Source organism: Zingiber officinale, chromosome 4B, assembly GCF_018446385.1.
Source record: "Zingiber officinale cultivar Zhangliang chromosome 4B, Zo_v1.1, whole genome shotgun sequence".
Lineage (NCBI taxonomy): Eukaryota > Viridiplantae > Streptophyta > Magnoliopsida > Zingiberales > Zingiberaceae > Zingiber > Zingiber officinale.
Genome location: NC_055993.1, coordinates 132472475 through 132500383, shown reverse-complemented (window position 1 = coordinate 132500383; position 27909 = coordinate 132472475). Strand labels below are relative to the sequence as shown.

At 36.8% G+C, this 27909-nt stretch overlaps 1 protein-coding gene across 2 annotated transcripts; it reads right to left on the bottom strand.

The window, feature by feature from the left end:
* Positions 1-1008: 1008 nt before the first annotated feature.
* Positions 1009-27492, bottom strand: LOC121976819 (myosin-11-like). 2 transcript variants are annotated; one of them, XM_042529181.1, is made up of 39 exons: positions 27179-27492; positions 26860-26988; positions 26510-26653; positions 26275-26420; positions 26040-26196; positions 25875-25933; positions 25652-25811; positions 25403-25552; positions 25184-25320; positions 24958-25104; positions 24748-24849; positions 24600-24657; positions 24223-24324; positions 12130-12167; positions 11910-12036; positions 11668-11838; positions 11437-11568; positions 11227-11336; positions 11056-11113; positions 10608-10785; positions 10329-10534; positions 10105-10224; positions 8663-8761; positions 8259-8480; positions 7137-7276; positions 6388-6499; positions 6249-6299; positions 6083-6166; positions 5808-5978; positions 5566-5715; positions 5277-5483; positions 4946-5089; positions 4766-4836; positions 4583-4682; positions 2247-2303; positions 1940-1996; positions 1780-1860; positions 1605-1687; positions 1009-1503 (listed from the first exon to the last, which is right to left on the bottom strand). In XM_042529181.1, the coding sequence occupies exons 1-39, from the start codon at positions 27179-27181 to the stop codon at positions 1380-1382; spliced, it is 4587 nt and encodes a 1528-aa protein (XP_042385115.1). In that variant the 5' UTR covers positions 27182-27492; the 3' UTR covers positions 1009-1379. The 2 variants fall into 2 exon arrangements, with proteins under 2 accessions (XP_042385115.1, XP_042385114.1); XM_042529180.1 differs by having other exon boundaries at positions 1010-1503; positions 5566-5721.
* Between the last annotated feature and the right edge of the window lie 417 nt (positions 27493-27909).

Sequence of the window (27909 nt, the reverse complement as noted above, 5' to 3'; positions counted from 1 at the left end):
CTAGATTGCCTCTGAGACTTTGCTATCTCTTCAACTCATCCTCCTGTCTATATTAATCCTGTGCCAAACTCAAGACTAATAGTTTGCTTAATGGCTAACAGAGTTTGATTAGTGATGCAATGAATTATTAGGCATGTCTAACTACAATGGACACTGTCTATGTTGAAGGATTAGATGCCCAACTTGTAAGGAGTTCAACTGCATTTGGATCTCTCTCTCTCTCTCTCTCTCTCTCTCTCTCTCTCTCTCAATAATCAAGGTGTCAAGTCTTGCCCAACTAATCTTGGGGGTACACTGATTGAGTAAATCTAGAGCACAACTTATAAACACTTAGAGCACAACTTATAAGAGACTGATTTTTAGAAAATTTGATTCGAACTTTCATGTTCTTGTTTGTTCTTCCAAGTGTTTTACCGCTGTATTGTGCCTGTGGGGTAGGATATGTCTCTCTTGCTCAAGTTTGGAGAAGTTATTTTTTGATTTGCCAAAGTCAGTAAGTATAATTTTTTTTATTTTACATACGCCACTATTAAAAAATAATAATTTACTAGCATATAAGAATAAGTATTGATGTAGAATTAGAAACAAGAACAATCAACTTGTAATTAGATTTAGAAGAAATTTTATAGTATTTTATGTATTTTTTGTTAGATTTGCTTTAAAGTATTTTCCTACCTTGTAGAAATATATGGAGAGGAGATTAATGAGGGATTATTAATAAAAATTTGTTGAAGTTAATAAAATGCAACCTAAGAAATATAATGTAATATGGAGTTTATTTTGCTTTATCACGTATAATTATTACATCTGGGGTTTTAATACTATCAAAGTTACTATATATTATACAATTTGTATGAATAACTAAAACATTTTAAGAACTCCTAGTGTGCAAAAAAAAAACATTGTATATAATCCATAAAAACAACATTAAAATTATATTTTAGACTAAAACATTTGTGCAAAGCAGTTATCAACTAGTTTAACCGATTATAATGTAATCTGAAATTAAGCTGAAACACGAACAATTTTTTCCCCAAGAATCTTAACCAGCTTGGGTGTCTAAATCTTTATAACGTTGATCATATAGAAGAAACAATTAATTGTTCAGCTGAATACATGCATGAATCTTTGGAGAAACTAAGATACAAAAACTAATATACATACAACCAAAATACCCTAACAAAATGCCCCCTTGAAACAAACAAAGAGAGACTCAGGTACTGGTGTTCTTTAGTGTAGCTGGCAAGACTGCATCATGAGTGCGAATAATGCTAATCTTGCAAGTTTGAAGTATATTGAAGTGGTTGGTCGTTAGCACCTCAGAGATTCAAATATCCCACAAATCGAAGATGATGAATACAGGGAAATAGCTTTGGTTCTTAGTCAACACGAGGCAACAAGAACATGAAACCTGAGTTCTCCTGAACAAGTGGGGGTGGCTCTATGTCAGCAATGTCAATCGGTTCCATTGACTTTGATATATCATCAACTGAAAATGGTATGCTGCATGATCAAACAAGAAATGAGCTTCCAAAAGATTCTTAATGGTAGAATAGCAATTAAAAACAAGGTCAACTTAAACAAGTCAATCTGGAATTGCTTACCTTGAGTCATCATCTAATAAGAACGAGGTGCTTACAGGATTGTTTGAATCTTCAATCATCAGCACCCTCATGTCGGATATAACCTAGTCAATTTATAGATAAACTATTAGACATTTTGCACTTAAATAGTTTTACTTGTAACATTTTTCATGAATGTATTTGACAAGCATCTTGCCTCAGGAGACACACTATGCGTTCCATATTTATCATCCCAGTACATTGTACTTATCCGATATAATTGTTGCACACTGAGTACCTGCATATTTAGAAGTAAAATTTGTTGGATTATCAGTAAAGCTCAGTGGAGATGCAAGATGTAAAAACTTTTAACTCACAGGACAAAGGTCATGGCTAATTTCATCCAAGGTCTTCTTTGGCTTTTGATGGATGACCTGAAAAACACATAGTTGAGATGATTTGTATATTCTCTAATTTGAAGTTGTACAGACTTAGCAATCGTTTTCTGTTTCTAATTTTTCAATTATGCAATTAGTTATAGGAAGAGCTAAGTGAAGGATATATTTATTCTCGCATATGTTCAAATTGCAGATAATTATCCATCATAAAATTGTACCATAGCGAATCATCTGTCATAGTTCTAAAAGTCTGATGTACACTTTCAAATGAAGCGGGTATAATTACCAGGAACCCAATAGCCTGTCTTATATGCTTTAGTTCATCCCACGACGAACCTGCATACTGTAATAACCAGGAAAAGGATAAATTTGGAAGAAGATAAACAAAGTATTCTCAAGCAACCTAGTTGGATTAAATTTCAAATCAACTTGCAGCGACTGTTTTAAGCAAGCAAACAACCTTCCTGTACATCAAATAGTTGGGGCATTAGCTTGTCATTGCTAATGCTGCATTTAGATTATTAGGTAATCAACTATGCCAAATTTTCTTTATCCAGAACTATGCAGGTGGCAACAAATTATAAGAACATTGGTAGGAACACGAAGCACTTTGAACACTAATTCTAGTAATGAGAATGACGGCGGGAGAATATACATGACGATGTGTATAAGTAGCATTGAGTAGGAGGAGTTTCAGTAAGGTGTCAATACTTTCTTTCTGCAACAACGCTATTCTATTTGGATGTTTGTGGCAAGACGATTGGTGGATAATCCTACGGTCTGAAAGAAATAATTGGGAAATATGGGTGTACTCTTTATCATTTTCGTTTTGAAGAGCTTCAATTAACAAACCAAATTGGGCTTAATCTCGATGTAGAATAAAGAAAAAATCGAGACAAGTTCAAAATACTTTTATTAGGAAGCACCAAATCATTCGAGAATATTCATTAATAAATGTAATAAACTTCTATAACCCAAAAGTAAAGCTTACACAGCTTGACCCCCATATATCGAAACAAATCAAGGCAAAGTGTATAAATGCATGCTCATGCATTCTATTAGCAAATGAGGTATGTTTTATCTAGTAAATATGACTAGCACTCAATAGATGAAAGATTAAACAAAGAGGATTCCATCTATTTTAGATGTTGGAGATTAGGAAGAATAAGGTGACTATGAATTTGTAAGGGTAATGGAGTAACCATAAAAGATGAACATGAAAAAGACAAAAGAATCACATCTAGTCCTATATTCCATAAATTTCATACCCTATGCCAAACATTTTATTGGTCCTCAAATCTTGGACGACAACAGAAATAGCATTAAACATGACGGAGCAATTCGAGAATCTGTTTAATTTACAAACTAATAATAAGCTAAATGGAAATTCAGGAATGCAAAAGATGGACAAGATATGTAATGATGATAATATAGAAACCCTTCTAATGTCTTTAACTAATAGATGAGACTCGCAGACTTGGTGACATTGGTAGAACTAGATGGTGGTGTGAGCTTAGAGAAAGAAAATATATTACCCAAAACATTAGAGGCATATGAATACAAAATTCATAGAGAAAATCCAACTCCATGGGATAAGCAAACAATAGATATACCTCTATAATCTATAATCAAGTAATAATGCAAATTGGCTTAATGTACTTTAAGAAAACCCAGTTGGTGGGAGATACTTGAGAGAAGAGGTGAAGTTGCTTAGTCAACAACTACTAAAGTCGATTGATACAATTGAGCTGATGCCACTTGTCGCATTTAGTTTCTTATTCACATTGGGATTTTGAGCTCCAACAGAAATTATTTCACCATATGCAGTTGTTTGTTGAGTTCCACTGAACGAAATGGGTATGGGATTGAATGTAGGAGAAGATCATAGGTTCGAAGACAACCTAGCAAGACCTTCAGCGATCAAACAGTGCACTCATATTAAATCTTAGTGGACTAACCGATCGACTATGAACATGCCAACACTAGAGAGAAAAAGGGCACAAGTCTTATTGTCACTACCCTTGACGTGGTACAATTATCAACTCACAGGAATTGATGCCACTTGAGGAGAACCTTCAAAACTAGAAGATTTCTCAAACCGAGCTTGAGCATTACAGTCACCTTCGAAACTCCTTGAGCTTGCACTATCAAAGGTTGGCAACAAGGAGTGTGACCGAAACTCGTTAAGTGTTAATGTGATCTGGGAGGGGAACAATGAGACCTTATGGAAGCTATTCTAGCTTTTGGTACCATCTTATTGGAAAAATTCAATTGGGTACCTGTTCCCCTTTTCTCACAAAATATTAACAAATAGGTCACAGACTATTGTAGTACTAACATTTTGCTCTTATATTATTTTCATATTGGCGTCTAACACCTATTAGTGTCAAATTTCTCAATTTTGTTATGTAAAATTTATCATAGATTAAATAATTAATAAAGATAACTAATTTAACAAGTTTAGCCTACTTTTCATATGACACTCTCATTTTAAAGAACAGATTAACCTTGAAAAAAAATAAGATAAGTGAAACAAGGATAAAGTGTATTCCATAACACCAACTTGTTTGTCCGGGCATAAAAACCATTAACAAGATTATTATTTTGGAATAAGATAGCTACCTCATCAGTTGCTTTGTAGCACCAATGTTCCAGTTCAGCTAATCCTGCTTTAACAAACTCACCATTACTAAATGAGCAGCATTCTCTCCTTAAAAGAAGACTGCACCAAGGGACAAAGTTAGAATTTTTTTTCCTTGTCAAGCACAAAATTTCTTTCAGAAGCAGGCCGTATAAAATGTGCACCTGTTAAATAATTGTACATTTATAAAGGAGAATATCTGTGTAAAGACCTTCCGAACTAAGAACGGAGGCACCTGGTCATAGAAGAACAAATATCATGATTTAGAGGATTGACAATCATGTACAAGTAAATAAACGCTAGAGAAAGTAAAAAGAGGTTCAGAGTATGGAGAATAAACTGACGTGATTTGCTTGCAACGTGGTCAAGAAACTGTCAAGACTCTTAACAATCCCTTGCCAGTGAGCAATCAAAATTTGTTGTGCGGCAGTAGTTCCAGGTGAACGAGAAGACCCTTTGACGAGACTAGCTCTTGATGTTCGTGGGGCCTGATTTATTTAATTACAGAAGCAAACCCAAAGAATTAGGAAAACACAAATCATAAAGACATTACTTAACTAGAAACAAAGGATCATGACCAAACTTGTAACACAAAGTTAGCAAGGCAATAGCATGAACTGAAAGTCAAAAGTCCATTCTTAGACTAGTATCAGAACACAAACTGCCCAATTTTACCTGAATGCATGAACCAACCAATGGAGATATCTCTTTCTTCAAATTATCCCGGATCATTCCATATATTTTCTCCACATATGCAGTGAGCTGTTGCTTGAATAATAGAGCAGGATACTTTGCTTCAACTTGGCGTAATTTATCTACTCCACTTGTCAAACTCCCATTAATTAACGCAAGGTTCACACCTTGTGGTGTACCTCTAAAACTCTGATGAAAAAAGTGTACAATAAGAAAGTGTCATGCAGATTTGCTTCCAAATGCAAAATGTATAAATAACATAATTCCAGACTTGAGTCATCCTCCCAAAAAGAGTAGCCGATGATGAGCGGCGACGTTGGGGTGCCATGCCTGCTGCACCACTTGCTTTCAATGTGCGTTGGAGCAGCAACAATAACGTTGAAGAATTGGAAAGCCAATAAGCCAATATCTGATTATTATCCTGAGTCTTAATATAGAAAGAATAACATAACATGATCAATAAAATTATTCAAAAGCAAGAAAATATAACAGAAATAATAGATCGTTTCAAACCTCGATGGCATGACCAATTGTCTGAATAATACGATCAAAAACACTTGTGCGCTCCACTTCAAATGATCGCCATTGCAGAAGACATTTATAAGTAATACAAGCAGCAACAGGTCTTTTTCCTGAAAATCCCAAGTCTTGTGCAATACACCTAATCATCAATTCTTGGTTTTCCTGTAATAGCAGTAAACAAGTCAGATTGATGTGACAGAATCAAACAAAGGTGCACAATTAGAGAACCATTCTTTAGGCAGAATAAAGGTAATAAGTTAATCAACCTGTTGTTTTTCATTGAGATTTCTTTGTGGCTTATCCTCTATTTCAGAACTCTCCCTCATGTTAAATGATGAACTAAGGGAATCCTAAATCACATCAATAGAAAAAAATCATGTCCAGTTATTCTGTACAAAGCTAGAATATTAACAGAAAGAAGCCTCATCTTACTGTGAGACTTCTAGTCTCGCCATTGATAGAATGACCATTTTCAGAACTCCTCTGGTGTAACATTCAGGAAAAGAAAAGGTTTAATAGGGAAAAAAAACTATAGGCATGATAAAGAAAATAATAATTTTGTTGCATTCACCTGAAGTATTGATTTTGTGCGTCCAGATAACAATTTATTGGGTGCCATGGATAAAGCCTGCTGACGAAATACCTTATTTTCTGAGTCCACGTTTGCTAGCTTCTCTTCAAGCCTAATTGAGCAAGAAGAATATTATTAACGTATCTAAACTGGAAATTGCTACTATACAACTTAGCAATAGAAACAGGTTTAGAACTTTAGATAGCTATTTTCTCTTATCATGCCACATGAAGTGAATATTAGAAAGCATTTTCACACCAAATGGAACTCCAATCAAGGCCATAATTTTTGGTGTTCGCAGCCTCCTTCAACGAAATAAAGCAAACCTTCCATGGCCAGATAGTAGCAACTTTTAAGAAAGTTATTGTAACACAATCAGACAAGCTCTATAATGTTTTTCACTATACCAATCACTGGTAGAGAATAAATGCTGGTGCAAATAATTTCAACCTCTGCAGCATTGATTTTCAAATATACTTCTTGAAGTACTCCTAAAGTGGAAATTTCATAACAATCATAGCAGGGTAAGTCAACTTGTGAGCAACTTTTACAATGAAGGTCTCAAAAGTGAAGTAGACTAGACACCAGATAGATGAGAAATTGATGCTAAGGCCAACATATTTATCTAATAATATTTACCTATTAAGCTCTATGGAGTCCTTGATTTCACCATAATTATGCATATGAGAAAGAGCTACTAAACATTCGTATTAATAGTGATGACCTGTGAGAGAGGGAAAGTAAAAAACCTATGCACGGTTTCCTTCAGTTGAAGTATTTGTCCTCCATCTTCAAGTGACTTCTTCGTTTTTTCTTCGTTTGCTTGTCGTTCTTCAGTGTATTTGCTTTCAACATCATCAGCTCTTTGTTTTTCAAACTGTAGTGAAGCCTAAAAGGACAAGAAAATTGCATTGAAATTAATCAATAAGTCCACATTGTAAAGGGCACAGCTTTCTGGAAGACGTGTAAAATACAAATAATAAAAACAACATACTTTCCTAGATATTTGCTTCACTAGAGAAATCCTCCAGATTAATGATAAGCATAAACAACACTAGTGTATGTACCAAATTGAATAACCTTAAACTATATAAAAACATCAAATGTGGAAAACTAAACTTTGTCAATATGACAGCGGAAATTATTGAATCTTTTGATTTGAACACAAACCCCGAAAACAATCTTCTAAAAATTTGTTGATTCAGGAAAATAGACATCCAAAACTCGCCGTCTTGGGGAAAGGAATGCCAAAAACATTTATTGATGAAAAAAACAGCTGCCCTAAAAATCAACTAAACAATGGTTTAAATAGTCTCAAACTAACTCTGCAAAAGACGAAAATAACCTCCAAATGATAAATAAAGGACTAAACTCCTTCAAAGCCTCCAAAAAGGCCACATTTTCCCCCCCTAAAACTAGGCCTTTACGGGTTACACCCAAAAACTCTCAGAACAAGTTTCGATTTGATATATTATAGGTCCTGACTCAACCCGAGTCAAAAGTTATGGCCACTCAAAGCTTTGTTGTCCGCATCACAATCCTTGTCTGGTATTGAGTAAATTCCTCTTAGATAAGCATACACATGTTGAACCATGATACGACATTATCCATTCCCTCTTTGGAAAGGAAAATGCTATGTATTTCCACTTCTCATTCCATTAAGGAAAATGCTTATGCTTACTGATAAAATCTATTGGTAGAATCATCCTGAAGCTACTACCCCAAGATGTGAACATGAAGGAGGGAAATAAGTCTCTGTTAAATAAATCTTGATTGCAAACCATTGAAAGAACATCATACCCACTAGACCTTGCAATATAGGAAAAGTCAAACATTATGCTAAAGGTATGGCCACAGATGAAGACAAGCACCTTCAAATTCTCCACCTCAGCTGTCAAGGAGTCAATCTTCTCAGTATCTTGCACAAGAACAGTAGTTTCCTTGACAACAGGAGGTGCTTCCTCAATAGTCTTCCTAGCTGCCTCTCGTTCCTTGACAAGCATTGCAGTTGTCTCATCTACTTTACTTTGCAGTTCTTGCAAAGAGTTCTGTAATTTTGCAATTTCTTGTCCTTTAGCTTCCTCTAAGTCTGTCTGTATGCATCACATGATTAACCTAAATCAACTTCAGTATAATGTTTAAAATGAAACAAAATGTGTAAGAGAATACATAAAACAAAGCATGAAGATCTGTGTCCCTTTCATGATTATTCACTGTAGGTTAAATCCATCATTGCAGCTGTTAAAGTAGTAACTACCAAATATCCAAACATTACCCGCAAACGCTTTTCCAACTGCAAACGCCATGTAAGATCTTCTACTGCCTTTTCGAGTTTATCCTTTGCTTCCTTGAGGGCACCTGTTTCTCGTGCAGCCTGAAACAAACAAAAGAAACAGAAAAGAACTAATAATGATGGCCATATCATGGATTACAAGTATTCCTCTGCCAAACAATTTTTGTAAGTGAAAATTGAGAAGGATGCAATTGTGTTTGGAAGTATTTTGTCAATGGATGAGGTCTAATGAAAGAATAAGTACTTGGAATGAAACAGCTGTGGTATTTCCATTCTCTCCATTCTTTGCAGTTGTTCCAACTCAAGAAAATAGAGTATTATTACTCAGCACAATGCATATACACAATCATTGATATGATTCATAGTGGAAGTTCCCAAGTAGTTGGGCTAGTAGCATCTTATTGTTGTTTTGTTTTTAAACATAAGGATAGGAAGGAAAGGGGCAGATGCTTATACTTTCCTTTTCAAATGTGTGCTCTCAGACTAATGCAAAGAATGTATACTAATTTATGCCCATGAAATTCCAAGCAACAGAAATATAGTCTTGATTCTGGATTTATGCAATGATTTCATACATGACTGTTTAGAGAACAATAAAACTATGGAGGGTTTTTAAAATTTCCAGTTTACAACTAATTGTACCTTATTCTCTTAAAATTAAAGCGTAAATCAATTTCGAGCATATCCCAGAGTAAATCATATGCACTACTATAACAGCTTGGGACCTCATCAAAACTAACCAAAAACTTCATAGAAATCCTAGTCATACAAGTTGTGGTTATATGTTCCTATGGCACTGGCATTCCATGGTGAAATAAAATGTATTTGCTCTCTCATCAAAATTCATGTAGCCTTTTATGCTAGTGCATACATTCTACCCCCAGGCTCAGTTGGTATGTGCATGGGATAATGACGGTAGTGGTTGAGGGGTCAAAACTCAATAGGAGATTTCATCACCTCTGCGGACCCCACCCATGTACTTGTCAATTTGGGTTCATGTTGAACTCCCTCTCAATGGCGTAGGGCAGTTATGAGGGGGTCGCTAATGTAGCAGTACCATGTTTTTTTTTTTACATAGGCCACATAAAAGAAAACAAGTAATCCTTGGCATGTTCATCTACATTACTGTCTCCGAGTATATATGTGTCAGCATGTTTCATCCAAAAGTGTTTTGTATTGCAAACCTTGTTCAAACGAAAGTAGTTCACATCTCCAAGAAAATATGTAAGAAAATAATAATAAAAATACACACATATATAATAGAAACACAAACACTTTTCTCAGTGATGGTTAAAAAATTTGAAAGGATATGCAAGCAAACATTAAGCTAATGAAGAAGAAAACATAAAGAACCCAATTTGATCACATGTTTCTATCACCATGAACCTGCAGAAATAGCTAAATTGCAAGAGCGAAGTACCAACCATTTTTAGCTTCCTAAGCTCTATCCTTGCAACCCTTCCCCTCCATCGACACTGGGTAACAATTGCTGCTCTCTTTAGTTTCTTGTGGTATGAATGAGCTCTATAACAACGCCATTTAGCCTGCAAAGAAGACAAGATAGCAGTACTATGAAAAAAAACAGATTTAATATTATAGATATTATAAAACTGAGAAGAAACTGATGGTCTTATCATGAAAGAACCACCTGAATAAAAATTGCTGCCTTTGTTTGTCTCCTAAATCTAAACTCATTCCGAGCAGCCAAAAATCTAAAACCACTTTGTAGGACAAGAACTGAATATTGCAGTTTTTTGTAAGCCTTCTTAGAGTTATGTCGCTGCCAATTTTTCTGAACTATAATTGCAGCATTCTCCCTTCTCATGTTATCATACAACTTACAAGCCAATCTTCCTATAAACACAATCATGTTAGATGAGTAAAAAACCAAAGAATATAATGAGACAATGAGATCAGTTGGACACACTTCTCCACAATGATTGCACATGAATGGCAGCCTTCCGTAAAGCAATAAATTGCTTCTGCAAAATATGTGTTCGTATTTGATTTTGAATAGTCTTTGCTGCTCTGTTAAGAACTTCAGCTCGTAGAGCATCTAACTCTGCCATCTGACCGGCTCTAAGGAAAACTTTTGTTTTACCTATCTGGAAATTCAGGAAGCATTGCAAGAAAGACATGAAGAATAGTTGAGAATTGACCCCAAGAAATTTGAAAGCAAAGGCAAACGCCACAAAAATCAGGATCATGATGCAAAGCTCATTCCAGATAAAAGTGGCCTGCGGCCTACATAACTCTGAAAATTTTAGTCAATATAGCCAACGTAGTGTATATTCCTAAATAGACTATGGTAGGAAGAATTCAAAAATAATGAAGCAAAGAGAAAACTATTGTGACAAATATGGTCAAGGAATCACCTGAAATCCTTTCAAGCCTTTACTTTCCAGAATCTTCCTGCAAGCTGTCTTTTCATCGCTAATCATGAATACAAAATCAAAAAAAAAAAAAAATTCCACATAAATATAAAGTCATATAATCTAATTTAAACCCCAAACATTCTATCATTTGCAAGATTAGATAGAACTTACTTCCCAACAAAAGCTTCTGGAGCAAAAACACCAAAACGATGTAAAAATTCATAGAAAATACGACGCGTAGGAAATCCAGCACAGCTGATTCTTATAGCCTCAAGAACACCCTGATGTTCCCAAAAACATTATAACAAAAGATATAACAGAATGACAAGTGGTATGAAATAACAATTTTCAAAACCAAATAACATGGCCTAAGCTACTCACACCACAGCGTAATTGTTGCATGACATTGGAATTCTCAAATATGGCAGGTTTTAGAAGGTTATTTGGCTTCACACATCTGATATAATGGGGTTCTGTGGAATTTAATGTATCCATCAAAGCCTGCAGTTGTAGCTGAAGCAAATGCAAACTACAGTGAGAAACATCATTCCATATAGATGGGCCTTCTAATGTTCTCAAGCAAGAATATTTTCAACAATAGTAGAAGAGAACCTTAAAGCGAGCACCGATTGATGAAAATTTAGAAGACTTGCTTGTTTCCTCAGGCAGAGGAGGAAAAAGGCCTGAAACAAATGAGCATTTTGAAGCACCCAACAAATCTTGGTGTTCTGCCACAACATAATCCTTGTTTTTGTCCAGAAAAAGATCAGATTGATACACAACCTAATAATAGAAAACAAACACATTAATATAAAAGTGTTTATAATAATTGTAGGCTAAATCAAGAATTCAACCTCTCCGGCATAATGATTAATTGCAAAATCAGTGCGTGAAAGCTTGGGCTTGATGAAGCGTTTGTGCGTTTTAAATGTCTGATAAAGTTTTTGTGCAAAGGTTTCATGTGTTGATTTAGGAAACATGCTGCATATAAGTAGATTATCAGACAATAATTTATCCGCTCTCAAAATTTAAATCCAGAAGGTAAGTGTTAAAAACTAAGATGAAAATCCAAACCATGCTTCATCAAGAAGTGCAATCACACCTCCAGGTTTCTGTAAAAAAAGGAATAGCAGAATAAGCTTCCTCGTATGAATCTCTATTCATTACAACAATTTATAACCATTTGCAGAACATTTACAGTCTTAATCAGTAGTAAAATACCAGAAAATCAAGTGAGTTATTAAGGAAAATAAAATTTCCATCAAACAAAGAGAAATAAAACAGTATAAGAGGCAACATGTAAAATAGAATTCATGCTAGTTTGCATGAGATAAGACATCTCATCAAATAACATGAAATCCTGGAACTATGAGCAACATATGAAGGAAAGTTAGTAGCAAGGGGCTAATAAATTCATAGAAACTACAGTAGAAGCATGCAGTATAGGAAAAACAATTGTTTATGTTTAGGAGGGACCAAATATTATGATCTTTGTAAACATCTAAGTGGAATCTAAATCCAAGTTAAACTAGGTATGATCAAGAGAAAAGTACTAATTTTTTTCTAATCCAATTAAGGCACCATGATTAATAGATATAAGGATTTATGTAGGGTTTTGCTCATTGGTATTAGCACCTGTGGAGTTTTAATTCTGCTAATGCTAACCTGATTGAAATATGTATTGGGTTGGGTGGAATGGATTGGCTCCTAGGACTGCTGATCTTAGAATGTTCAGAGGTGTAGTCTTCCTCGAATAACTTGGTTAAGATAAAACCACAGGTCTAGATGGATGATATTGAGTTGGCTCCTAGGACTTCTGATCTTAGAATGTCCAGAGGAGGTGCGGTCTGCCTTGAATAACTTGTAAGAATAGAACCCAGATCTAGATTGATAGTGTCAAGTTCTTTGTGTTTACATAGGAAAGTATCAAGCTGATTACAAGGATTTTAGAAGGCTCTTCCATTCCACTCATGCCAGATGTGTACATGAGGATGTTGCAGGCTTATATCACTTTTCTTGTAGCAACGCTCACCCCAGTGCAGGCTTATATCACACATGTACATGAGGATGTTGCAGACTTGTATCACTGTCTCATCATCCTCTGATGCCACAGTGAACCAACCAACATTGGTGGTTCAATTTCCATCTAGAGGATCACATAGCTGTAGAGGAGATTCTCAATGAGGCTCATTGATGGTTGTGGCAAATGATCTTAGTGGACAAGTCAATCCCAAGTTTTCCAAGTGCAGGAAATTTAGGCGTTTCAAAAATGATTGCTACTATACATGGCCACCCACCTCATCATTGACGTCGGACAGGATAGCGATTATCCTGTGGGCTAATAAGAGGGCAGATTGGAGGAGAAGCTCAAGAGAAGAGAACGCTAAAAAAAACAAGGAATAACTCATCGGATTTACCAAAAAAGGAAACTTTATTAATTAAAGAGAGATTAATCCTCATACAACTATACAGGTATTTATATAGACTCTAAACCAGACAAAAAAACAAAGGAAAGAAATCTCAATATATGGACCTCAATTCCAATCTTGTAAAGAAATAAAGAGATTTTTCTAGAAAAGAAAATCTCTTGACAAAAATTAAAATTAATAAAATAGAACGTTGTTATAGACTAATTATGACCCATAATTATCGGGAATACCAAAAATACCCTAAATACCATAAAAATAGAAATTACCAAAAATAGTAATAAAATCTTTAGAGGCTCGGTTGAGGACCTAAACGGTAGAATTTATGCCTGAAAATTGACGGCTACGATTTCTCACACGTGTGGCGACAAACAGAGCTTGATTTCGAGTCCCGAATCAAGAGTTATGACTGTTTGAAGTTCAAGGGGTTACGTTGAGTTAATCCTCCATCAGTCTCTCCGGGTTGAAAAGAACTCGCCCTTAAGTTCATAGTAGCCTCATCAACATCCACAGAATAAGAAGTCAAGTGCTTCACATTGAAGACATCAAAGGTCTTCAGATAACCTGTAGGCATTATTGTTGATCTTTTGTAATATCTCACATAGTCCAATTTTATGATCCTTCAGCTTATTGTACTCACCAACAAGGAAACGATCATGAGTTAAAACAACCCAGATAAAATATTTGACCTCAAAAAGTACTTGATGATAATGACCGTCAACCCGAGTTCTATACTTGGTATTGCTATCCAAAATTGCCACCTACTCATGAATGTTCCAAAGATGTTCTACCATCTCACCTGCTTTAGGATTATATCATCCTATACGTGGAACAGGGGCTAAGTCCAAAACATATGATGAGTTCCACTCATAGACAATCTCTAAAGGACTCAAACGTCTTGTTTCTCGATCTGTTGTAGGCAAACTCTGCTTGAGGTAACGTCAAGTTCCACTGCTTTGGCTTAGTTCTTGTAAGACGCCTTAGAAGATTGCCCAAACTCTGATTCATCACCTTAGTCTAACCATCTGTTTGGGGTGATAGGCACTGCTAAAGTTCAATTGTGTTCCCAGTTTTTCTCATAAGCTTTTCCAAAAATTGCTGATAAACTTGGTATAAAGTCATGAATAGAGGTATGCCATGTAAGCGCACGATCTCCTTGAAGTAAAGATGGGCAATCCAGACAGCATCCATAGTCTTCCTGCAAGCTACAAAGTGTGTCATCTTTGAAAACCTGTCAACCACAACAAGAAAAGAATCCAAGGTTCGTTGGGTGCGAGGTAATCTCAATGCAAAATCCATGTTGGCATCGAACCAAGGAGCTTCAAGGACAGGTAAGGGAGTGTACAAGCTTGCATTGGTGAGCACCCCCTTAGATTGCTGTCATACAGAACATCGGTTCACAAAGTAGGTCACATCGCTAGTCAACTTGGGCCAATAAAAATCAGCAAAGATGAGGGCAACATCTTATCATGTTCGAAATGCCCTTCATTATGAAGCTCGCTCATGATCTGTTGCCTCAAAGAATAATCTGGAATGCAGTTAACTTACGAAATAGATAACCATTACGCAAAATAAAATCATGTCGGAGAACATGATGGGTCAGCTACGTACATATTTAGAAAAACTTCAAAGCCCACAACACTGGTACTCATGATGGTGAGCAATGAAGAACAATGACTTAAGGCATCTGCGACACGATTCAGACTTCCAGCTTAGTGTCTCAGCATGAAGGTGAACTCTTATAAATAAGCCGCCTACTTGGCATGTCGTCTACTCAACTTGTGTTGACCATTGATGCATTTCAATGCTTCATGATTAGTAAACAGGATGAATTCCTTCTGTATTAGGTAGTGACGCCAATGTTTTAAAAATTGAACAATGATATAGAACTCTAAGTCATAGTAGAGTAATTCTTTTTGAACTCGGACAACTTCTAATTCAAGAAAGCAACTGGATGTTCAGACTGACTCAGAACACCTCCTATACCAATGTTAGATGCATCACAATTGACCTCGAACACTTAGTCAAAATCAGGAAGTGTCAGGACTGATGTTTCGATCATCTTCTGCTTGACCAGTTGAAAACTAATCTTTGCCTCTTTAGATCACTTGAAATCTCATGCCTTGAGACATTCGGTGATGGGAGCAATAGGAGTGCTAAAATTTTTGATGAACCGACGGTAGAAAGAAGCCAAGCCGTTGAAACTTCTGACATTGTGCAAGGTCATCGGCTGCGGCCACTCCAAGACTGCGGCTATCTTTGCTTGATCTGTGTGTACACCATCAATAGATACAATAAAGCCAAAGAAAGTTACCAATGTAATAAAGCAAGAACACTTCTTCATGTTGATAAATAAGCACGTTGTCTTTAATTTTTCAAAACCAGCATAGAGGTAATCAAAGTGAGATGCCCATGTCGGACCATAGACGAGAATATCATTAAAGTAGACCACCACAAACTTTCCCATGAAAGGCCACAGAATCTGATGCATAAACCTCATGAAGGTGTTGGGCGCATTGGACAATTCAAAAGGCATGATCATCCACTCATATAGCTCGTGTTGTGTCTTGAATGCAGTTTTCCATTGATCTCCGGGCCTTATCCTATTTTGGCGGTATATGCTTTTAAGGTTAATTTTTTAGAAGACCTTAGAACTGGAGAGTTAATCCAATATGTCGTCTAAGCGAGGAATTGAGAATATGTACTTCACCGTGATCTTATTGATGGCTCGGCTGTCAACACACATACGTCATGAACCATCTTTATTTGGCACTAGTAGGGATGGAACTGCACATGGGCTCATGCTCTCATGGATATAGCCTTTCTCCAATAATTCCATCATCTGTCGCTACAATTCTTCAACCTCCTTGGGAATGAGATGATATGTTGGTCGATTAGGTAAGCTCGACCCCGGAACAAAGTCAATCTAATGTTGGATATCTCATATCGGTGGGAGCCCATAAAGAAGATCTTCTGGCATCAGTTCATCATAATCTACTAACAACTGTTGTACTTCGACCGGTAACTCAACGTCTATGGCTACAACTTCGCTTTGGCACGGTAGTAAAGCATAGACAATGCTCATATGCTCCATCTCATCTAAAAACCTGGATATAGAAAGTAGATTAGTATTCTTGGCTACCGAAATTGAAGTGGTTCCTTCCCAACGTATCGCCAATACAATCTTTTTTCCCTTGACCTGAAGGGTATATGTATTCTCCACCCATCATGAACAACACTGTGATCATACTACCAAGGTTGCCCCAATAATACATGACATACATCCATGACCATCACATCACACCAAGCACTCTCAAAATATTTGTCAATTAAAAAAGACACAAGAAATCGTTAATCTACTATCTCGTTGATCTACAGATACCTCACTATCTTTATTAAGTTATGATAACTTGTGGTTTAGGATGACAGTCTGTTTTCAGCTAAAATTTCTGGGCAACCTCAGCGGAGACTACGTTCTCACAACTGCTGCTATCGATGATTATCTTACAGACTTTATCAACGATGGTGCAGGTAGTATAAAAAATATTGGCTTTTAACTAATTTTCCTTCGAATTGCCCTTGGAAATCAGCACTCTTACGAACAACCAATGTCTCTTAGCCATCACCATAATTCACCTCGTCAAACACATCATATTCCGGGTCGTCAATTGCTTCGGTCTCTTTTTCCATATTTTCCTCGATCAACAGATTTTTTTCCTTTCTGATTAGTAAGAGAAGGTTTCCTGCATCATTTAGCCTTGTGTCCTTATTCGCTACAACAATAACATGTGGCAGGAGCATTAGGATTAACTTATGAAGGTTACTGCGAAGGCTGCTGCAGTATAGAACGTGAGCCTTAGGACGAATTAATCGATTGTTTTTGTCGCCCCTCACCACTGCCTTTCGATTTTATTGTTTTTCAACAACTAGTGCGCACTAGTATGCTTCAAACACCGTCAGAAATGAATGAAAGCTAAGGGCATCTTGTAGGGACTGACGTAACCCCCCTAAGTATCGTGCAACCATCTACTCCTCCGTCTCGGATAGGTCGTTTCGGGCGATCAGCTGGTGGAACTCTTCAATATAATCATCAACCGATCTCGTGCCCTATCGCAACGAGTGAAGTCGTTGAAACATAATTTGGGTGTAGCCGAAAGGTAGAAAGTGACCCCTAAGCTTTTTCATCTTCTCCCATTCATCTATTTGGACTTGCCCTGTCTGCCCTGTGAACGATGCATCTGTTCCCACCACACTGATGCTTGCCCCTTCAGTCTGATGGCAATCAGCTTCGCCTTCATCCAATCCAGAACCTGCTTATATTCAAAGATTCGCTCCACTTCATTCAGTCAATCAACAAAACTCTCTACTTGAAACATACCAAAAAATTCGGATAGTTCAACCAAACACCAAGGTCTTCATAAGGCTCCTCCCGAACATGACGTTTCGGGCTAGCAGTCTAACAGTAGTAAGGATTCTCAAAGATAGACTCAAATCCTTGATCTGAAATCTCCTGACCTTCAAGATTTTATACCGCCACCATTGCTACCATTTGATGAGTTAACTATGCAACTTGCCTTCGTAAGTCCTCAATCGTCATTATATCCTCGAGGCTGCGCCCATGGTGCTCGGCTTCCTCAATCGAAACCTGCCGAGTGTTGCAACCGCGACCACAATGATCCTCCATGGAATCTGACGCTCAACTTCCTCAATCAGACACAACCAGCTCTGATACCAACTGACGCCGAGCAGGCTAGCGATTATCCTACATGCTAATGAGAGGGAACATTGGAGGAGAAGCTCAAAAGGAGAGAATGCCAAAAAAAAAAACAAGAAAAACTCGTCGAATTTACCAGAAAAGAAAACTTTATTAATTAAAGAGGGATTAATCCTCATACAACTAGACAGATGTTTATATAGACTCTAAACCCTAAGACAAAGAAAGGAAAGAAATCCCAATATAGGGACCTCAATTCCAATCTTGTAAAGAGAGAAAGATTTTTCCAGAAAAGGTAATCTCTTGACAGAAATTAAAATTAATAAAACAGGACAGTATTATAGACTAATTATGACCCATAATTACCAGGAATACCAAAAATACCCTAAATACCATAAAAACAAAAAATTATTAAAAATAGTAATAAAATCTTTGGAGCCTCAGTTGAGGGCCTAAATGGTGGAATTTAGGCCCGAAAATTGGCGATTACGGATGCAAATTTTTAAATTCCGCACGCGTGACGATAAACAAAATCTGATTTTGAGTTCTGAGTAAAAAATTATGACCGTTTGAAGTTCAAGGGGTCATGTTGGGATGATCCTGCATCAATCATCCTTTACACATTGCTTGTATATATGGCCCAGTCAAATTCTACTTCTCAAAAGAATCTATCCACCCACACCTACTCTAAGTCTAGTATCATTATTATAGTTCTTGCCAAGTATTATTCACTCTTTCTTTAATTCTAGTTATCATAAGTGCCTCATCTCAACCAATTACTTTTATGACTTATGGAGGTGCATTTACTGCCTACTAGTCCTAAGCATTTGGACCATTATCCAAGATTCTAAATTTTGAGGCATGCAAGTACAACTCTAAAAGCATCTTTCTTTATCTGTCTTTACACTATTAGCATTGTCCTACCAATGCCACATAGTCAATAGGTCTCACAATGTTTCTCTTTCACCTTTATTCTAGTTATCTTCCTATACTTGATTTTCCATTAAATTCATTGTCTATTAGCAAACAAACTAAATCATCTAATTGTTTTGTAACATTCAATGTCACTTTTGTTTTATTCAGCATTGAATAACAAGCAAAGCGAGAGCATAAGTGTTGCCAACTTTACCTGCTAGATGTGATGTGTTTTTTAGTCCCACCACCTCTTTAGGTCCTCTTAGTTTCTAGAATTTAAAATATATGGTTTTGAGTCGTGTTAGTTTCACTCTTGGATTTAAGTACTTCGTAACTTTAGTTGATGGATATTCTCGAATGACGTGGTATTTTTCTCTTTCTCTATACACTAAAATTAAGTGTCTATTAAAGTTCTTCACGGTGATAATATTAAGAAGTAATTCTTTTATAATTCAGTAATTTCTTTTGAACTTAAGTACTCTTCATTAGCCTTCTTGCCTTTACATCCCATAGCATAATTACAAAGGAAGAATCTTCATTTAGTTGAGACTGCTAATGATCTACTTCCACATATGCTTATTCCTTTTTTCCTTTTGGATTGATGTACCTCTCACTACATGGAATCTTATAAAATCATATGTCATCCCCTACTCTTCAAAACAGGTTCCTTTGACATTCCTCTTTCCTAGGGATGCTTTGTATTTAATTCCCTCACAAATGTTTGGTTGTACATGCTTTGTCAATCTCTCATTTTCTTGGTTGGACAAGTTATCCCTAGATCTACTAAGTATGTCTTTCTTGGCTACCTATATCTCCAGAAGGGCTACCATTATTTCTCTCTCCAAAGTAACCTCTCTCTACTCTCTAGAGTAACGTTGTGGGTTTAACTCTGATGATATGGCTTTCTTTAAATTGACTCCCTTCTCATCTCTACACCATCATTTTGGGTAGGTGTAGGTACTTCCTATATTTTCTTCAATGATCATTCTCATACCTCCTACCACCACATCCTCTAACCCAACAAGCCAACTCTACATGTTTCCAGTATATCCAAGCAGCTCTCCAATTCTCTTTTTGCCTATCATCATCTTGGATTCTACCTCTCACATGCATCTTACCATTATATAACGATACTTAAAAGTGTTCTACTTAGTGTGACACCCAAATTCCATATTTTTGTCCTCTTTAGAGGTAGGTCATGATTGATAAGCTAGATGATCTCCCCTCTAGTAATAAATGGTTACTCTCCCTCAAGTAAGATTACTATAGGCTAGAAGTGGATTTTCATCATGGTGTTAAATGCACATGCTACTATAGATCATTTGAAAATAGACTTAAGTTTATGATGTGGACTACTTGACACTTTCTTTCATATGGCCATGCTTAATCCAAGTCACATATTTCTTACCTTAGTAGTTGCCTTTTGTTTATTCTTTCATCAACTCATCATTAAGGATATCTTCCTTCATGGCGATCTTACTAAGGAGATATGGAGCAACCTCAAGAATTTACTGCTAAGGAGGAGATTGACCAAATAAAAGTTGGGAAAAAAATGTTGTATGGGCTAAAGCAACTTTCAAGCACTTTATTCAAAAATTAGTTTTCTCCTTCGTCAAGAAAGTTCTCCTTCTTAGTCAAGAAGGCACATCCTTCTAGTATCATCATTATTGGTTATGATTTCATTAGAATTGCATGATTGAAGGAGTACCTCTATCAACATTTTATACAAAACCTAGATGAACTTAAGTATCTCTTCAGCACAAAGGTTGCTTACTCAAAGGGTATGATACGGGTTATAACGAGCGAATCTAGAAGATGACGTGACGATCAAAGTCAAGGTGATGTGGCGGTCAAAGTCAGAATGGAGGAGCACTCCCCTCTGATTCTGTTAATCGCCCAGCGTCAAAGTTCTCGGGTCCTGTCCGAGTGGCTCCAAAGCAGGACGCTCAGATAGGGCCGACCGGCCATAAAGCCAGCCGGATAAAAGGATTCTAGTATTTTACTATGGAATCAAGAAGTAATATACCTGGTTAGTCAAATAGCCGGCCGAATTCAGGGGAGCCTGGCAGGATGAAAGGATGATCGGGCTCTAAACACTCAAGCCTTCTAAAACCTCTTTATACTCGATCGATCGGACAAAGGCCGGTCAAACATAAGGCTCTCTGTGTACGCCCGGCCGGACAAAAACCAGGCGGGCTTAAAGACACTTAACCTCACAAAGCTGTTAATATATGATCTGTCAGATAAAGGTCGATCAAACATAAAGTTCTCTGTGTATGCCCAGTCGGGCAAAGATTGGGCGGCCTTAAAGACACTTAGCTTCACAAAGTCGTTAATATATGATCGATCAGATAAAGATCAGTCAAACATAAATTTGCTCGGTCGGGCTTAAAGACAATTAGCCTCACAAAGCCGTTAATATATGATCAACCAGATAAAGGCCGGTCAAACATAAGCCTCTCTATGTATGCCTGGCTAGGCAAAGACCAGGCGGGTTTAAAAATACTTAGCCTCATAAAGCCGTTAATATATGATCGGTCAGATAAAAACCGATCAAACATAGGACTCTCTGTGTACATTCGGCCGGGCAAAGATCAGGTGAACTTAAAAACACTTAGCCTCACAAAGCTGTTAATATATGATCGGCCAAATAAAGACCGGTCAAACATAAGACTCTCTATGTACGCTCGGCCGAGCAAAGACCGGGCGGGCTTAAAGTCACTTAGCCTCACAAAGCCATTAATATATAATCAGTCAGATAAATGTTGATCAAACATAAGGCTCTCTGTGTACGCCCGGCTGAGCAAAGACCGGGCGGACTTAAAGATACTTAGCCTCACAAAGCTGTTAATATATGATTGGTCAAATAAAGGCCGGTCAAACATAAGGCTTTTTGTGTACACCCGGCTGGGCAAAGATCGGACAGGCTTAAAAACATTTAGCCTCACAAAGCTGTTAATATATGATCGATCAAATTAAGACCAGTCAAACATAAAGCTCTCTGTGTACGCCCGACTGGGCAAAGACCGAGTGGGCTTAAAGACACTTAGCCTCACAAAGCTGTTAATATATGATCAGTCAGATAAAGGCCAGGCAAACATAAGGCTCGCCCGGGTGGGCTTAAAAACACCTGATGTCATATTGTCCCTAGAAATAAAGACTCTAACATACATAATTTATCATATGGCTCCTTGAATGGATTTCTGGCATACTGTAGTCACTATATTAGTCTTTGAACGGATCTTTGCAGCATTTAGCACAGACATTGATACCAATACGGGTTAAAGGTGCTCCATTTTATGGGGTTTACCATAAATGCCCAGCCAAATGAGAGATCAACCGAAATATATTCAATAAAAGATATTCCAATTAAGCAGTCTGCTTAAGGACCGGCCGAGATATATTTAGCAGACAAGCAGCATACAACATTCTAACAGCCTATCAGAGTTGTCGGGGAATATTCTCAAGGGGGATTTCTTCACTAATTGATCCGTTATAATAAGTATACTCCAATAACTTCACCAAAGGCCTAAGTCGTAAGCGACAAAAGAGGTACATCTGTGGGTAAAATAAAAGATTCCTCGGACTATCATTGTGGATCACCCAGACTATACTTTTTCCATCACCTAACAAACTTTGACGCAATGGGCCACCTCACGATCATAGAAGTTGTGAAAGGTGGTATATAAAGGGGGATCCTCTCCGTTGGTAAGGTACACAATTGGCATAATCTAAACATTACGCTCATCCTCTGCTGTTCTTCATTCATCCGCTGGAGATTGTACTGACTTAAGCGTCAGAGGGCCTTGCCAGAATCCCTTCCCTGGTCTTTAGCCACTAACGCTTTGTCAGATTGTTGGATTGTGTGTAGGATCGTGGAGGAGCTTCATCGCCAGTTAAAGAAGTCTTCCGCTGGTCAACAGACCATCCACTGGAACCAGCGCGCCATCTCACTAGCCTTCAGACAGGATCAGGGTAATTTACATCTCTCACTACAAGTATGTAGATGATAGATGATAGGTTTGGAAAAATTGGTATGTTAGGGACCTAACCCGTTAACATTCCTATGGGTCATATTGTAAAATTTCTATCAAGATAGGGAGAGTCATTATCTGATATAGGGAAGTACAGAAGACTCATAAGAAAATTGAACTACCTCCCACTTGCAAGACATGACATCTCATTTGTGATAAATGTAATTCACTAATTTGTTAGTCCTATATGATGATCATTGGGAGGCAACCTAAGAATTATACGGTACTGTTTAAAATCCTTTGGGAAAGGCTGTTGTTTTAGAATTAAGACTATTTTCACATTTAAGAGTTCACTAGTGCTAATTGGGCACATTCTCCTCCGGATAATTGATCCATATCAAGCGAGTATACTCTTTGAGAGGTAATTTAATTCCTAGAAGAGAAAGAAGTAGATTGCCGTTCCAAGTCGAGGATTGTAGTACCAAGTCAACAACAGAGGCAAACTTTAGAGCTATGGCTTTAGTAATAGTAAACTCATTTGGATTAAAAAGTTAATGACTGAATTGAAATATATTCCCAGAGACTATGAAGTTGTATTGTGACAATTTGTTTGCCATACACATAGCTTCTAGTCTAGTATCCCATAAAAGGACAAATCACGTAAGCACTAAAGATTGATTTCCACTTTATCAAAGAGAATTGCAATTCATCAGCTTCAGTAATTTGCAGGAAGATTGGCCAACCAAATCCTCAAAGGGTCCAAGAAATGACTATGCTTGCTTATTCTCATGATCTAAGGTCACAGATTAAGCTGATCCCGGTACACAATGCTTGGACTTGCAGAAAATCTCCTAACAGGCCAGTCTTCAGGTAATAAATTTGATAGATATTTTAATGAGATCTATACTCAGATTAAACATATTCTTAAAAAATCAACATTACTCCCATTTCAACTACAATATAACCATCTGAATTTCATGCATCATTTTAGTCACTATAGACACTATTCAGAACAATGATCAAGATTCACCAACAATGCACTGCTTAGAAAAATAGGCATACCACTGAACATGAAACCGAGAGATAGAAAGAAGAAAATTGTAATAGATCTTGAGCTAGTATGGTAATTTGAGAGAACCTTCTCGATAAGATCCAGAACATCTTGGTTATCAACAAATTCGATGTAACTCCAATCTATTGCCTCTTTTGTGTATTCTTCCTGCTCCATCTTGAAAACGTGCTGAAATAAAAAGTTGCAATCTGGATTAAATGTTAACTAATCATTCGAAGTATTAATAATTATTTCATTGAATGATCAAATTCTTCGTGTGGGTTAAAAACATTATTCACAAACATTATCTTGAAAAGTGGCTTGCAATTGAAAATTTTGTCAAATTGGAAAATAACTTGGAAGTATTAGAAATTGCATATCACGTCTACAGAGTGAAATTGTGCTTCCTGGCATACTGTAATTGCTAGAGCCAAGAATGAATAAACCATATTGGAAAATCTTACTTGGTTGAAATGTTGTTGTAGTTTCTCATTTGTGTAGTTGATACAGAACTGCTCAAAGCTGTGAATAACAGTTGACAATATAAAATAAAATATTAAAATGGCTAAGATATGCTGCATCATTAATGAACTCTTGTTTGTTAGTAACTACCTGTTCGTTTTAAAACTTTCAAAACCATAGATGTCTAAGACACCAATCAGTGACTTGGAAGCTTGATCTTGTCCAATTGAAACATTTATTTTATCGACAATCCTGTTGGTACAATGAAATAGATCATCAAACAATCCCCCAAAATTCATAATGTTTGTATCACAAAAATTAAGATAACTATCAAATATAATTTGTCAGACATTTCTTTACCAGTCAAACAAGCGAGAATATATTGTTTTAGCTAAGCCGTCCCTGCTTACAGCTGCAGATTGAGGATCAAGCGGCCTCTTAATGACTTCTTCAGGAGTTATCATCATACGCTTACACAGTGCATCTTGTAAACCCTCAGCATCACACCTAAAATATGATAATTATCACAAACTTGGAGAAACAGCATCATAGCAAGAAAATAAGTAAATGAGAATCTAGACTTCACATGAGAAGTTCAGCAGCCATCTTAAGATGGAACTTAGCTTTGTCATCCTTGGGAACAGATGAATCTATCTCTTGTCCCTTGGCAAAATTAATATTTCCAAGATGAAGAATGGCTGCGACAACCCTAAAAATGGCATCCTACAAAGAGAATCAAACAGAATATAATCAGATCATTCCATTTTGTCAGCCATGATAGCTGTTAAATATATAAAATCTATACCTGTTCTTGTGCACTGATTCCAACAATATCCATAGCCCTTCTAGTGGCTAGATACTCGTAGGCATCATTCACACCAACCAATTCGTAACAGTTTGATTGGTTAAGATAATGGAATGTGTTTGGTTTTCCTAATTTGTACTTTTCAGTCACCTGGGAAGTTATGATGGCAAATTGTTTCATCAATCACCATGTCACTTCATAGCACATAAGTACAATGCAAATAATAATCCAAGAATAATAAAGACACACCTCTGTTGGTGCCGCGCATAGAAGGTAAAAGCAGTGGTAGTTACGCTCTGGATCTGATATCTGGCATACTCGTGACCTCTCAAGAAGGTAGGTCCGGATGGCAGCACCAGATATTCTACCTTTATTATCAAACTGAATTTCCACAAACTTTCCAAAACGGCTGCATTCATTAAAATCCGAATTAGTAAAGAGTACCGCTACAAGATGACAACACATGCATTACCTTGAGTTGTTATTTCTCACAGTTTTTGCATTGCCAAATGCTTCAAGAACTGGATTTGACTGAAAAATAGACACATTTCAAACATTTAGTACTAAATGATAGAATTGGCTTGTAGAGAGCTCTAGTTCAACAGTGCTTGGTAACCATTATAAACCCTCAACTTACTTCAAGAACTTGCTGCTCTACAGTTCGCCCTTCAGTGGCTGCACGTCCACCCAAGTAAGCGAGATAACGCATAAGCATCTTTGTTGTCTCAGTTTTTCCAGCACCACTTTCACCACTAACTAGAATGGAGTTGCTCTTTCCCTCATTTACCATTGCCCTGCTCATACATAATTTAAATGCTCATAGTCTTAAGTTAAGGAATACAATCCTTTTAGCAACAGCATTTAAGTAAAACCTGAATGCCACATCTGCCACTGCAAACACATGAGGACTTAGCTCGCCTAATGGAGCCCCTTTATATTGGGTCATCATGTGAGAATCATATAGATGGGTTAACCTTTGGAATGGATTTATAGCAATTAGAATATTTCCTGTGTAAGTCTGCCATGAAAAAAATGCTTATCAAGATTAGAACACTATACCAAAACATTTTATCCAATAAAAACAGACAATAACGAGGTAGAACATACATAAATTTCATTCAGTTGGTATCTAGCGGACAAATTCTGCAGAACTCCAGGTTCATGCAAATACGAGAGCTTTGTCATGTCATCAACCCCGCCGGGAGGGGCTTCCATATCTTTTGGATATAGTTTTGACAGAGTAGTGACAACCTAATATCAACAGAACTATATACGTGAGGCTGCCATTTACATGTGATTAAAATATATTCTCCGAATGAATTGATGGGTTTCCACCTTTTTGCTTCAAGATAATTTTTTTTTTCAAAAAAAAAATGTGACTGACTCTTTTAGACGTTAAAACCATTAATTGATACGCTTGAACGAAATAGGGACAGCGGCATTAGCATTTAGCTTACCGTTTTGCCATTAGAAGTCTGAACCTCGGCGTTTTCACCAGTAATTTTAGTGACCTGTCCATCAACCCAAGACAATTGTGGATCTTCAACCCACACATTGGAACCCATAATAATGTTAACGGAAGTTCCCTACAAAAAAGGAGAGTTTTTACAATTTCCACTTCTGGTAGTAAAACAAAAAAACAAAAAAAAGAGGTGTTTTTCTTTTCCCCAGAAAAAAAAAATACTGGAAGATTGTTACTGAGGGCTGAGAAATAACAAAATGTTGCAAGATAGGGAACCAATGGAGGGCTTCGGCCTTCGGTTTAGGATTACGCACCATTTTTTATCAGTTCGCATCAAACCACTTCTCCTGAGGAAGAGGAGGAGGAGAGTAGATGAGAAGGTAGGGAAGGAAGGAGGAAGCGGGGCAGGAAACCCTGAAACGAGGCAAGGCGAGGGGAGTGAAGAGCAAGGAGGGGGGAGTGCTTGAACCAAAAACGATTTAGCGCATGGTCTAGCCATTGGAAGAGGCCGCGCGAGGTGAGCCACGAAACCTCCCGTTTCATCCGCGGTCGCTGGTGGTGCCCGTTTGCCGATGTTCCCCTTCACCCTCGCCACCTCCATCGGACCTCACCGTCCCGCGTTCTTCAAACCTACCAGAAATGGCTAATTGGATAATTTTATTAACCCCCCTCTCTTTTAATGAATTACCTACGGCATCCCAGTAAACAATATATGAATAAAACATTCGTATATTCGAAAAGAATATTTTTTGAATAAAAAAATAATGTAAAAGGAAAAATAATAATTTATCTGTTTTATCAATAAATATAAATACATTAAATTGAATATTTAAAAGTATAAACTCTTCACCCTCTTACTCAATCATATTTTACATGATTCACAAAGAATGATAATGTATAATTTTTTAAGAAGAAACTTATAAATAATTATAATAAATATTTTTTAAAAAAATTAACTATTCTGCATATCAATTATCAAGAAGAAATATAAAATTTTAGATTTAATATCAAAAATATAGTTTACTTAAATAATAAGATTTTAAAT

Bases quoted from the DNA above. Each gene is read 5' to 3' on its own strand.
- LOC121976819 (XM_042529180.1), bottom strand. The intron at 26,654-26,859 runs GTAAGCTAAATG...TGTTGATATTAG, and splicing joins AGACTTCTAATGGCAAAACG to GTTGTCACTACTCTGTCAAA. The intron at 25,105-25,183 runs GTGAAGTCTAGA...ATCATATTTTAG, and splicing joins ATGGCTGCTGAACTTCTCAT to GTGTGATGCTGAGGGTTTAC.